Below are 13,361 nucleotides of genomic sequence, written 5' to 3' on the forward strand. Positions count from 1 at the left end.
ATGGTGAAAATTCAGTGCACAAATAAAATAAAACAAAACTAACAGAATAAAAACAACAAAAAAAATTACATATAACCCAAAAAAAAAGTGAGATGTTGACACCAAAAATGTCCCAAATGTCTCAGGTGAACGTTGGATGATGGGTACAAGCACAAATGTTTTCATTTTGGTATTCCTCATGAATGTGACCGTTGTTGATACTCGTACCCATGGTAAACATGCAAAATCCAAAGCATTCAAAACACCAACAGATGTTCACACAAACCATCAAAACCACACTGCGCTTTCAGGAAAACTCAAAAATAACGAAAAGAACCTCAGGTGCAAACCAGAAACCAGACTGAAACTGTAAGCCACAGCAGAGCATCTGAAAGTGAAAACAGTTGGGTGAAAGTGCCCAGGTCTATTTTTAAGAGTCAAACCCAATCTGGAATTCAAATGTAGAACGTATAATTTTAAATTAATGCAACATGAGTCAATAACTTTTTTTAAGGTTATAAAATTCCAGATTTGGTTCTTGTTTAAAAAAAGAAACCCCAAACTACCTCCATAGATTCAAGTCAGGGCAACTTCACCCTGGGAAAAGAATAAACCCAACCAGTAAACCAACCCACACGGGCCACAGGCCAATGCACAACCAAATAACCAATAAGATGAATGAACCTGAGGGGGGCCAAGTTCACTGGATCCAGGTGAGTGCTGGTGAGGTAAAGTCGAGGAGACAATAAGGACAGGTTTGCTCCATTGCAACATAAAACCAATGTTGTAAACACTTCACACTAGTTCTTAGCTGCATAATGTCAATTTATTCTGATCTCTTTAATATTTGCAAAGCATGCTGGGTAAAGACAGGCCTTACAGACCTGGGAGGGCATGGCCTCTGCATCGCCAGGGCTTACGTCCACCACCGTAACCTTCAGTGTCGTAGTCATGGTGATGGTAGTCAGGACAAAATGAAGGAGGCAAGGGCACGAAGAAAGGAAAGAGTGAAATGGATGATGGGAAAAGCTATTTTCTTCCACAGCAACCTTTAGTGTTAGGGAGTACTGCTGGTCATGTGACCTTAGCACCAAACCCATTGGAACAGTAGCAGGAAAGGATGCTGAGGTGGTCAAGATCTGGAGACAGGAGGTGCAACTAACTGCTTACAGTGTGTGTATACTTCTATCATATGACTGAAAGGCAGCCTTATATTTACAGCTTTACGTTTATACTTAGCTGCATAATGAGTTCAAAGTCCAAAATAGTGAAACTGTTAAAGGTTTACAAGATGGCTACTACAGAAACACTAGAAGAGTTTTGTCTAAAATGACTTGATCAATACAGAGAGGTAGAGGACAGAGTGCTGAACGTCAGGGATCAGGGCAGGTGTAACACTGTTTAGTCTTAATGTTTATTACGTATTATACACAAACGCACTAAGCTGCAGGTGCTATAGGCATCTGGAGGCAACTGTATGTACAAGTCTAACATGTGATCAACTATTAGTTATTCAGCATCACCCTTTCTATGCAAAACTACGCAACTGAAAATAACTTTTAAAAATAATCGATACTGCCTTAAAAGTGCACTTATGTAATTTCTATAATTACGTCACCACATCTGATTAGAGGGACATTAAGCAGTTTTATATTACACAGAGCAACCACAACAGAGCTCTACAATTAATAACCTCTAATCGCAGCTACTGACAATGATCTGAACATCACTAATCATTACCGTTGCCTTTTTTTAGTCTCTCTGCTTTCCTCTCAATTTCTGTACATTATTTTAAACTCTTAATAAAGTGACCTTTTCTCTATATTGGCAATGTACATATTTGTCTCTGTGCTATACATTTTTAATGTCTTCTCACTGTTCTAACTCTTAATTTAATCCTATTCTACTCTGTTTCTTCAAACAATACACTGGGGTTTGCAGGGTAAGGAATTAAGAGGTAGAAAAAAAAATATATCAGCTAGAGGAAGTGCTGGTGGGGGAAATGAACAAAAGGAGGTGACAGACATCATATGCATTCAAAAAGAGGTCAAACACAAAGTGAGGGAGTGGAATATGGGCCAGGAGGTGTATACATGTTGCTTTTATGCAGCTGGATCACACATCTCTTGCATCCAGGTGGCCTCTGTATTAGTGCGGTGCCTGATGCGAGGAGGTGTGTTTGTTGGTGTGAGAAGAGAAGCCTGCCTGTTGAAAACAGAGCTCAACTGATTCTCAGACTGATCATCGGGCCCGTCATCGAGAAACACTGGCAAAGCGGTTTTTCTTTGACTGGAGACAACTTTCTCCAAGTAGCACAGGGTCAGACCGAGGGGTGTGGCTAAAATCAGGGCTAAGACTACAGACTGGCTTGCTGTCAGCATCACTGCCAGGAGGAAGACGACTAACAGGCAAGGCAGAAACAGAGGGGAGGGATTCAGGAGGTAGCGATGTACAGATGCAATGAGGTTAGAGCAAGAGAAGGCAGGGAGAGAGCCGCAAGATGGAAAAGAAAAGGGGCGAGCAGGGAGAGAGGAGAGGGACGCAATGGTTGAGAGTATTGATGGATGGAGAGAAGATATGTTGGGTAAACTCAATTGAGCTGGACGAGAACATAAAGCAGCAACTGTATTACTGATCTTTGGAGGAAGATGCTGGGTAAGAAATGCTACCAAATGAGTCCATCTAAATGTCAAAATGTTAAGGATTTGATCCAATTTGGACATAATCATATTGGAGACTCTATGATTCCAGGCAGTGATGGTGCAAATATTTAATTTTGGAACCCACTTAGACATCATCATGAACAAAGCAGGAGAAAAAAGGTGCAGTTTCTTCATTAATCTTGAACATGCACCTGTGGCCAGACACATGTTTCCATTTCCTGAAACGGAGAGAAAGCCAAACACAAAAGAAACGTATTTAACCACACCCTTCAGAGAGAACCAGCTTCGCCAGTTTAGCAGTCCAGCTGTTGCTCTGGTTTGAGCCTGGCAGCTCTCCACAGATTTCAAAATCTCTGAGGAGCATGTTTGGGAGGATGATGGGTTTTGTGCGAGCTGCTCAAGATCTGCTAACTGCTGATCAGTGAAGAGGGACAGGGTGTTTGAGGGGAGGGTCCACAGCGTGTGTGCCGAGTCCACGTCGTCGATACGATCTTCATCTTCGGAGATATCTGAAAGGACGTGGTCAAGCTCGGAGATGGAGTCGAGGGAGGGTGGGATGGATGAAAGTGAGGATGATGAGGAGAAGGAGAGGGGGAACATGAAGATTGACTGATGGAGAGGGAAGAATTAAAGGACGACACAAGAGGAGAGGAAGAAAAAGCAGGAAATGAGGGAGGGCACAATATGACAAGAGAGCCAGAGAGTGGACAGGTGGGTGAGATCAAACAACGGCGAATACACACACCCGCAAAGTGAAGGAGCAAGCCATGAAGAAATGAAAATTAAATGACAAATCAAAATAATCGAGTGCAAAAATTAAAATTATTCAGATTTCATAAAATGGCAGCAACAAGTGGCAACATGCGAGAGAGGTGTGAGAACGGCAAAATAAAGAAATAAAAATTTTAAAAAGGGAGTGTGTGAAAGAAAAAAAAGAGAGAGGGAAAGAGACAAAACATTAGTCAGTGAACAACACGCCACAATCGCTTACAAGTGAACATAGCAGGGTAGAGCATAGGTGCAGAAAACAGTAGGCACAGGTGCTGGCAGAAAAAGTATCAACAGGGTGTGTCACCACTGAAAGGGCTAAGACAGGTGCCAAGTCCAGAGTGCTGGGATGTGAGCGAGGGTAAGGAGGAGACAGGGGGGGAGTGAGGAAAGGGAGCTGGAACAGGAGGCATGCACAGCAGCACACAGCAGTAATCTGTGTATACTCATATATTGTTCAGAGACGGGCTCGGGTTAGTAGTGAGCACTATGAGCACCTCAGTAGAGGACAGCAGTTAGGCCAATAGAGCAAAATGCTGGACTACTTGAAAAGCTGCTCTGTTAAGACTTGTTGTAGTTGATAAGAAAACCATTAAAAATTAAGACTGAAGACATGAGGCTTTCTTCGTTTTGTTGGTTTATGTACCTCTACCACTCCTGTATACATTCACATTTTGTGGAGGCAAATTAATAGCTGTCCTCTGGCCTTAGACAAAGTTGATATCGCAGTGTCTAAGTAGTCACTTATTCCTGATCACTAAATGGACAAAGAAAAATCTGTTTGAATTTGTAGCTGTAGATTCCAGTGAAAACCGTTGAAAAAGGCATAACTCTTGACTTTAATTGATCGAACCCACTTGCATATGAAATGAGTACCGGGGGACATGTAGAGTAGAAATAACAGACGTTGTTCACCTGCCACGGTTAAGAAGTCGTCGTCATCAGACACACATACAGAGTGGATGAGACTCGCCACAAATTATCAACAGTGATACGTAAATGGTTATGTTTACACATGATTAACTTCTAGTGTCACAGTTTTGCAAACCCAGAAAAGAAAGTACACATATTCATCATTTCACAAAAACATAAAGCAAGCAAACACTCCTATCTTACAACAGTAACAAGAAACAGCAGAAACTGTCTCTGGATTTATAGCTCTAAGTACATACTGTATTTCTATTTGATATAACACAGACCGTTTCCATGGGACAACATAGACTCACTGGTATAAATTAAAAAAACAACCAAAAAAAATAGAACTGAGCTACACACATTCTATTTTTATCTCGTATTACTGTTCTTGTACCTGCAAATGCTACATCTGATTTATGAACACACACACCTTTGAGTCAGAGTGGAGCTCCAGGTGAGGCTCGCGGCCGTTCTCAGCTGATTCCCTGCCAGCCTCAGTTATGCTGATCATTGGTGCTACGCAATCAGAAACAAAAGAAACGGCAATCACAGTTATGCAAGTTTTCAATAAGTAAATAACTATAACAAGTAAATAATTGCTAAAAAAAAAAGCTTTATTAAAAAGCTTTATTTAAAAAAAATAAAAATAAAACAAAATCAAAAACGTGTAGTAGAGTAAATGCACCAAAATAAACTCAAGTATAAAACATCAAGTTGCAGTAGAATAATGTACCCAGCAGGGGGCGATATCAGCTAACAGAATAACCACATGTTATACAGGGGTGCACAGTTGCATGAATTGGAATCTGGGATCTGGGAATCTTGAACCCCTCCATAACAAAGCAGAACTAAACAAATGTGTAGGCAAAGAAGGCAAAGCCAAAACCACATCACAGTTCTATAGACATAGAGAACATGCTGGTTTTATTACAGTTCTACATGAGATTACTACAGTTATTTTTAAATCTGATGTTAATGACGACTTTTGTGCTGACAAAATGTGAAGAATCTGCGTTTTCCTCTTCACTCTGCTGTTCTGTTGTAAGTTTTCATACTTTTGGATCCACAGAACGTTTATTCTTTTCAGCTCTTTCTTTCTCCCTCTCTGTCTCTCACTGTGTGACAGGAAACATATGCTCCAGCTATTTCCTGTATCTGGTCAGGCATCGAGCATTTACCATCAGTACAAACACAGACACGCACACGACCCTGCGCAATGCCTAAATCCATGACCCTACTTCCATCTGCCCCTCATTCCTTCCATCTGTCCATTCATTCGACGTAGTTCAGAATGAAGCTGAAATATCAAATAAGCCTCACTTTCAGTTGCATTCATGTGTGTTACCTCCATCCAAACTGCGGCTGATGCGTTTTGATGATGTGCGTTCAAAGCTGGGCGCCGGTCGGTCTATGAGGGAACTGGCCATGCGGGTTTGGGCCTGAGTTCGCCCGCTGTAACGAAACTTTGAGCCCAGAGTCAAAAAGCGGGCCTTGGTAGGAGGCTCTGGTGCATTTAACCTAGTGACAAAAAGAGGAGAGAGACATGACTTTTAAAGCTTATTCAGATAAATTTATTTTCGAATGAAACACTGATCATCACATTTATAAGTCTATGGGTAAGGAAAGCAAAATGCTTCCAGGCAACTCCTCCTTGAACAGGATATGAAAGAAATACTCGGGCATCTCTACAAACACAAACATACAAATGTGCAAACACGCAAAGCAAACACGGGCATCAGGCTTATCTATATGGGTGTTTCTGCTGTGTCTAAGGCAACAAATACGCACTTTGAGATACGCTTTCTTTACACACTTCCTGGGAAGATGCACAGCTTTTTTTTCAAGCAAAATAACACAAGTGACTCCACAGGCACTATGGATGCATCAGTCTACCTGAAGAAACTGTGATTCTCCACACAGACTTTCCACAGCCTTTTGGCAGCTCGGTGATTCTCGAGTTTGAATCCCACTGTACTCTCAAACTGCTCCGTCTATCAAGCACAATATCAGTGAGAAAAAAAATGTTTTCTTAACAGTAAAAAGGGCACATTAATAAAATAAATAGCTTAGGTAAACCTAATTCGTGTGTGCATACATACCTCTCCTGGTCTGATTTTAATGTAGAAGTTGTTCCTCTTGTATGAAATCTTGAGTATTTTGGGCCAAGCAAAGCGATTTATCCGAAGCCTGTCTTTATAGACTAAGAGTCCGTTGGCACACACACCAAGCATGATGTCCACACCCTCGGAATCCTGTGAGGATACAAATGTGCATAATATATATTAATTTGATTAATTATTTGTTGTAAACACCATCTATTTATCCAAGCCAGATCATACTGTGCATGGATTGATTTTTAAAGTAGACTGTTTAAGGTCACCATTACCACACACACAAACAGTGACACTCATTACAACTGTAACGCATTTGGCTGGCAGACTAACACACTGACAAAGCTTTTAAGGCTCCCAGACCATCTGCTAATGGTATTGATTACAGTAGTGAAGTAACACAGGAAAAATCTGTTGTACTAATGGAGAATGCAATATGCGGATAATGGACAGTTTTATCAGGACACATGCACACAAACATCACATGGCCTTGCCATGCTATTAGCTGCTCATCGATCTTTGACCTTGCGCTGCAGCTACATTCAAATATTTTGGCTGGTTACACTGACAGAGGGAATGTTAAAGCAAACTAGAAAAAGTTGCATTTCCTGCGAAAATGCAGTGTGAATGCCTTGTAGTGGAATCTGCTGAAAACAGCAGAAGTAAAACTATGTGCTGAAAATCATGCTGAGAATAGTTGAATTTTTTGCTGAAAAGAGGTGAAAAGCCATAAATTCTGCTGAAAGGGGGTGAAGAAGCTAAAATTTGTGCTGAAAAGAGGTGAAAAAGTTGAACTGTCTGCTGAAATGAAATGTTGCCATGAGCTGGGTGAACCTGGGCCTCCTGGTCTCAAGGATGCTACTCATCTCACTGAGCCAAACTGGTTGTCAGGTAACTGAAAAGAGGTGAAAAAGCTGATAATTGTGCTGAAAAGAGGTGAAGAAACTGAAATTTGTGCTGAGAACAGGTGAAAAAGCTGAACTTTCTGCTGAAAAGAGGTGAACTTGTAGAACTTTCTGCAAAAAGGAGATGAAAAAACTGAAAATTCCGCTGAAAACAGGCCAAGACACTGAAGATTCTGCTGAAAAGAATAATTCGTAATGAAAAAAAAATGTTGAACAAGGTGGAATCGAATCAAATGCATCTCTCTTTAGTGTCCATCTTTTCCTTTTCACAGCTAAAGTAATGAATTCCCTGAAATACTATTACTCAGTGTGTGTTACATTTGAGCTTTTAAAATGTTTTGACATCCAGTATTTGAAACAGTTCCTTTGTGGGCCCTGGGGATTCTGAGACTTGTGCAACAAATTAATGACACAGGACAGAAATAGATCAACTCCCTGAATTCCCACATCTTTGGTATGCCATAAAAAAATAAATAAAAAAAGGAAAAAAGATTTTCCGCATTTAAAGGCTCTCTCTGCTTTTCTATCTTTCCCTTGGTTCTCTGTGTTGCAAAAAGTGGAGCATGCCCCTTTCAAGTATTTGTCCCCATTTTACTCTGGCCTTATTTCTGTTCTCCATTTATTTCCCCTTCTCAATCTCTCATCCTTCCTTTCTATCTATAAGACTCTCATTTTTCTGCCTATACTGCATAAAGACACAAACATACTGAGACAAACATGAAAACATGCACGCAGTACACTGATGACCTGCTATCCCAGTGAGAAACACTGGTTGTTCCCATGGTAATGGCTCTCCGAGTGTTTGCACAGCTGACACACACACACACACACACACACACACACACACACACACACACAGGCCCACCAGCACCCTCTTCCTACATCAAAGAAACTGCTCAGCCACAGATGTTGACAACAATGGAGAGGACAGGGTTCATTCATTTATTCATACCTTAGCGTGGTGCAGGTCCACGCCATACATGGACAGCTTCTTGGCATTTTCAAGAAACTGGGTGTCGGCCTGTGCTGGTGTCATTCCCCTGAAAAGCAAAGAAAAGGCTCAGTTAATTCAAAATGCTCATATTTCTATATAGTGATAATTTTCTGCTTAAATGGTATTATAGCAAGTATTTTTTTATTCTAATTTTAACTTTAATGTACCGTCGTACCGTTTAAATGTACCGTTAAGACTCGAATCAAACTTACAAATGTAGAAGTCTTTGTTTATGAAAATAGTCTCTTAATGCCTTCCAATAGCTACACAACACAGTTCTTTATTGCGTATGTGAAATGTTTGAATATGAAAATCGGTTCTTATCCTTACCAGCCCTCCACTGTAGCAGTTCAGACACACTGAGCATAAATTTTACTCTAACATTGTAAAAATGAAAAAAAAAACCACTACTTCAAACCAGAAGATAATTTAATTTCAGCTGGAAATCTTTTCTGGAAAAAGATGAAGTAACACAGTCAATCGTCTACAGGCTGCCAAAAAGTCAGCGTGTTGTGTTGGAATGGTAAAGTGCTTTGCGCATCTCTTTCTACTCTATTAAAAATGTTGTGATGTAATGAGGACAGATAACATGAGCCTACAATCTGACTATGTTATCAAACTTCTACTGCTGTTACTTACTCTTGTTAGGTTTAGATAACCCCTGTTCCTAATCAGCTGGTATAAGGTCTTATTTCGATTACCCTCAAGTGGATTATTATCACTTTTACATGACAGACACTGTAAAACTGCTCTACGCTACGCAACGGAAGCTCCCTTGTACAAATCTGTGTGATGTCCAGTTGTGCAAATATAAACAGGAAATATAATTCTTTTAAAGCACAGCTGGAGACACATAAAACTCATATACAATACACTCAAAAGAACTTCCTAACTGACCTGTGGGACTTGTAGAGCTCAAGAATCTTCTCCTCCATTTCTTTGTTCTGATTTGGTGCGAAGGTCAACTGACTAATGAAGTCCAGAGGGCGAGGCTGGTCAGGTTCATAGTCGCCAATTTCTGCCTGTTTAAAAAAAAAAAAAAAAAAAGAACAAAAAAAGAAAAAGAACTTATGTATGAATTGGCTTTTTCCAAAAAAGACAGTTATGTATCCACCGGCTGCACATCACACACATGTGCATGTAAACGCAGATAAATAAATACACAGCATCCAATTACATAATTACACCTGCTGTACCTGCAACGTGTATGAGCCCAGCAGAGCGTGAGTTACAAATGAGCAAGGCAGCCGTCCAGAAGCCACATCTTCACGGAGCTGCAGACACAAAAGGTACCTACAAAAGAAGAAAGGGGGCAAACAAGGACGGATTACAAGTTGAAACCAAGTCAAGTATAAACAAGAACAAAACTTGTTCAAAGCTTTTTCTTTGGTTTCCTTTGAAGTGGAAGCACTTCTATTGTTCACAATAAATATTAAAGACATCCATGCTTCTTTTAAGCTTGAGAATAAGATCCTCTGGTATGGATTAAATTTCTTTGGTGTTTGCACAACTGCTGTTATACTTATCTATCATAATGTTTATATTTGCAGTTACTGACTTGTCTAACAGCCGTGTGGACTTAAACAGTGTAAGCTGTCCCCTCGATTAACCCTCTGGTCATGAATCCATTATCTAATGAAACGTCACTTCAAACAACCCAAAGACCCAAAGGTGCTATTCTGCCTAGGGATGGGTATCGTTTAGGTTTTATCCGATACCGGTGCCAAACCGGTACTTTTGAAACGGTGCCGGTGCTTAAACGGTGCTCAAACCGGTGCTTAAACAATGGAAAAAACAAACTTTGTGCAAAAACCTCTCATGTTTAACTGTTTTCCACTTTTTCTTTGGTCATTTTTGCCTTTTTGGCCAGGGTGAAGGGAGTATCTGCCATCAAACAAGAAGACAGCCTCATGTAGCTATGATGATGTTTGCTAGTTCACCTTACATACATTAATGTAATAACGTGGTTAGCCTACTCAACGTAAATTACACACGATCAACATTAAGCTACTCACGCAGAGAAGAACGGCTGCTGCTGCATCATCATCCTCATCATTTCTGCTACACTGGCAGGGCTAGGGGCCAGGACTCTCCTCTTTGGGTTTTTGGGGGATGTTGCTACTTTGGTCCGATAACAGGCACCACACCCACCGTAGATGTGCTCGGTGTGAGGTCTCGCAGCAAGCTATCAAATACGGCGCATTTTTCGGCTTTTAAAAAAAACCCGCTATGCGTCGCCAGGTGTTTCATCGGATTTCAGGTGTTACCTCCTTTGACAGTATCACAGTATCAGCTTAAAGCACTTGTTGCAGGCTGCTGAGTTTGCTTATTTTGCTGTGAAGTACAGCCAGACTTTGACCACTTTGCCTTGAGCATTTTTAATCTGTAGCTCTGCTCTAAAAGAACGTACGTCCCTGGACCCGCCTACTATCCTCGGAAACGTAAAATGATTGGCTAGAATTCAAAGTGTATGACAGCTCAGGAAAAAAAAAAAGCACCGAAATAAAGCACCGAAATGTGCGCGGCTTTTCGGTCTGGTTACTACCGTTTACGTCAGAACCGGTGCCATCATGGCACCGGACACCGGTACCCATCCCTAATTCTGCCTATTGAAAATGTCTTTCAAAGTCACTTTAAGCAGGATGGACACTTGCTGACAGGGAGGCTTAAAGCTCAGTCATCGAGTTACACAGCTCCCTGTTAACTAGGTCAATATAATGTCCCAGGACAATACTGCATTTTTCCATTCTAATATGGCTAATTAGATAATTAATGAATAGAAAATAGGTATTGGATACAGTCTGTGGAAAATCCTGTGGAATACAACTAGTGGACTGCACTGATTAGCAATCTGACTGTTAAAACTTAACAGGAGCTCCTTATAAATTTGCAGACTTACAGAGCCGAAGAACATTTAGGACTTTTTGCAGCAGGTCAACAGCAGTGTGAGTGTGTCCTTGTTTAGCCTTTAAGTGCAACCATCAGAGAAGCTATCCGCTCCATTAGACACAAACCTCAGTCTAAATGCTGTGTGCTTGAAGCATGCCTCTGTGCATGTGTGCCTATGTATAAATGCAAAAAGAAATAACGTGCACAAAGCCAACTTTTTTTTGGCCTAAATTTTTTTTTTTCGTTCAATTTTCTACTTTGCTCTTATTTGATATGTGGCCAGATAAGTGCTTTGATACCAGAGCTGCCTTTTTCCCCCATTTGTGATGTGTCATTTTAGTTATGTGTGATAGTGTGCTGGATTGTGGTGTTGGTGCTAGTTGCTATCCTGTGCTTTCTATTTCACTTTGCATGTTCATGCCCCTCAAGAAGCATCCCAACATGAGTTAATCAAACTAAAACTAAGGACAGACATAAGTCATCCCCTAAATGTCTGAAGGTCAACCCAAAATATTAGTATTTTTGGCACCCACTCTGAACCCAGAAACATTAATGATTATGCTACTTTTTTTTTAAATTTATGTTCAACACAAATAAAAAGTAATAAATTTAAGGGAATCACTGGGTGTTAGACCCTGATGTGTGTGTGTGTGTGTGTGTGTATACCTTGTAATGTCTTCAGTGAGGAGGGATGGGTCAGGAGGGTAGAACTTGACGTGGAATGCAAACTGCCAGTTGTTACCTGTAGACAGACAGGCAGAGAGATCATTATGTAGTAAAGCTAGAAAGTGAGAATTTTTTATATAACCTATTTTCTTAGCTTCATCAAATACCAAACTGAAATGTTGATTCACTGATCATAAACAAAGACCTAATCACGACCACCAACACATCCATCACCTTGTCATAGTGTGGTTTTCTGTTGAAGCACACAAATTTCATTTCAGTTCTAATTTTTCCAGTCATCTCTTTATTTTTACAGATTAGAAAAGATCGCGCCATCTGGAAAAGGCACACATCAGTGTAAAAACATTTCCTCCTCAAAGGTCATACATTGTAACAAACCCTTACGTCTGAATATCAACGTAAGAGAAATGTCCAGTAGTGACTGACTCTGTATGTTCTTTTGGCAACACTGAGCGCTTTAAAGGCGTTCTCTGACCATTTCATCCTCCAGCAGTCAACTTGTGCTCAGTTTTTCTTATGCAAACCATTTGTTTAAAATTATTATTTAATAAAAGGGAAAACAAATTTTTCCTTTGCTTAAATTCCAGTGACGCTTATGTGGGAGTAACAAGAGAACCACAACATTGATTTTAACTTTCTTATCTACCTGAGGCCACCTGCTTATCATCTACACTCACTAGCTAATTTATTAGTGTAAGCTAATGCCATTCTCATTGCATTAACTGAACTGGCTCCAAACGTACTAAGAATGCAAACAATATCACCAGACTGAGGCATCCAAAACTGTATATTTGATTTTGGACAAAATCTGAAAGCTGCCAAGTATCAACAGCCACACAAATGGGACGAGTTTACTGACTGGATTTTATCCAGAGTAGTGCTCTCTGCTTGATATTTTGCAACACTGATGTCAAAACTGAAAAGAAGAAAAAAAAATCTTCTCATTATTTCTCACAGTGAAATCGTTTAATTCTCAAAAGTCATAATCCGAAACTTAAGGACTGAAAATTTTACTGCTGGTTTTCTATTTGTGGTATCTGTTGCGATGGAAATCTTTTTACTTTAGACATCTGATTCTAGCCAGCTTCATATTTATGGGAGGACGAAGCTGTGTTTTTATTGGCTGAGACACATTAATGCACACGATGCCTCAGCCACTTGGAGTAAAATGAATTTCCCTGTTTTTACTTTTTCTTTTTTCTCCTTTGCAACTCTATCTGCACTTTCTGTAGCATTTTCTATTACATGCACTGTATCATGTTTTACTTTACTCTAGTAACTTATAATATCTCATTTTCTCTCTCTACAGTGTCAGCCCAGAAAACCATGCACACCCACACAACACCCATATTGTTAAAATAACCTGTACCGTAGGAAACACCCTCTTCATATGTTGCGTGTAACGTCAAGCTTCCTATTTAAGGTTACTGACAAGCATTAAGAGCTGACC

The 13,361-nt window shown here is 40.2% G+C and overlaps 1 protein-coding gene across 19 annotated transcripts in view; it reads right to left on the reverse strand.

Annotated features, from left to right (window-relative positions):
* epb41l2 (erythrocyte membrane protein band 4.1-like 2) overlaps positions 1-13,361 on the reverse strand; it is a 52,434-nt gene that overhangs the window by 14,475 nt on the left and 24,598 nt on the right. For 9 of the 19 annotated variants that reach the window (XM_085131836.1, XM_085131831.1, XM_085131834.1 and 6 more), the window contains exons 7-16: positions 11,891-11,966; positions 9,532-9,628; positions 9,233-9,357; positions 8,294-8,381; positions 6,425-6,577; positions 6,219-6,316; positions 5,671-5,843; positions 4,756-4,841; positions 864-914; positions 664-699 (exon numbers count right to left, since the gene is read on the reverse strand). In XM_085131836.1, coding sequence (XP_084987962.1) covers positions 664-699; positions 864-914; positions 4,756-4,841; positions 5,671-5,843; positions 6,219-6,316; positions 6,425-6,577; positions 8,294-8,381; positions 9,233-9,357; positions 9,532-9,628; positions 11,891-11,966 — 983 coding nt within the window. Of the gene's footprint in view, positions 1-663; positions 700-863; positions 915-1,739; positions 3,252-4,755; positions 4,842-5,670; positions 5,844-6,218; positions 6,317-6,424; positions 6,578-8,293; positions 8,382-9,232; positions 9,358-9,531; positions 9,629-11,890; positions 11,967-13,361 lie in introns of those variants that run through there. The other 10 variants (XM_085131838.1, XM_085131835.1, XM_085131843.1 and 7 more) reach the window with 4 other exon arrangements.

Source organism: Neolamprologus multifasciatus, chromosome 15 (assembly GCF_963576455.1).
Source record: "Neolamprologus multifasciatus chromosome 15, fNeoMul1.2, whole genome shotgun sequence".
In the NCBI taxonomy this organism is placed as follows: Eukaryota; Metazoa; Chordata; class Actinopteri; order Cichliformes; family Cichlidae; genus Neolamprologus; species Neolamprologus multifasciatus.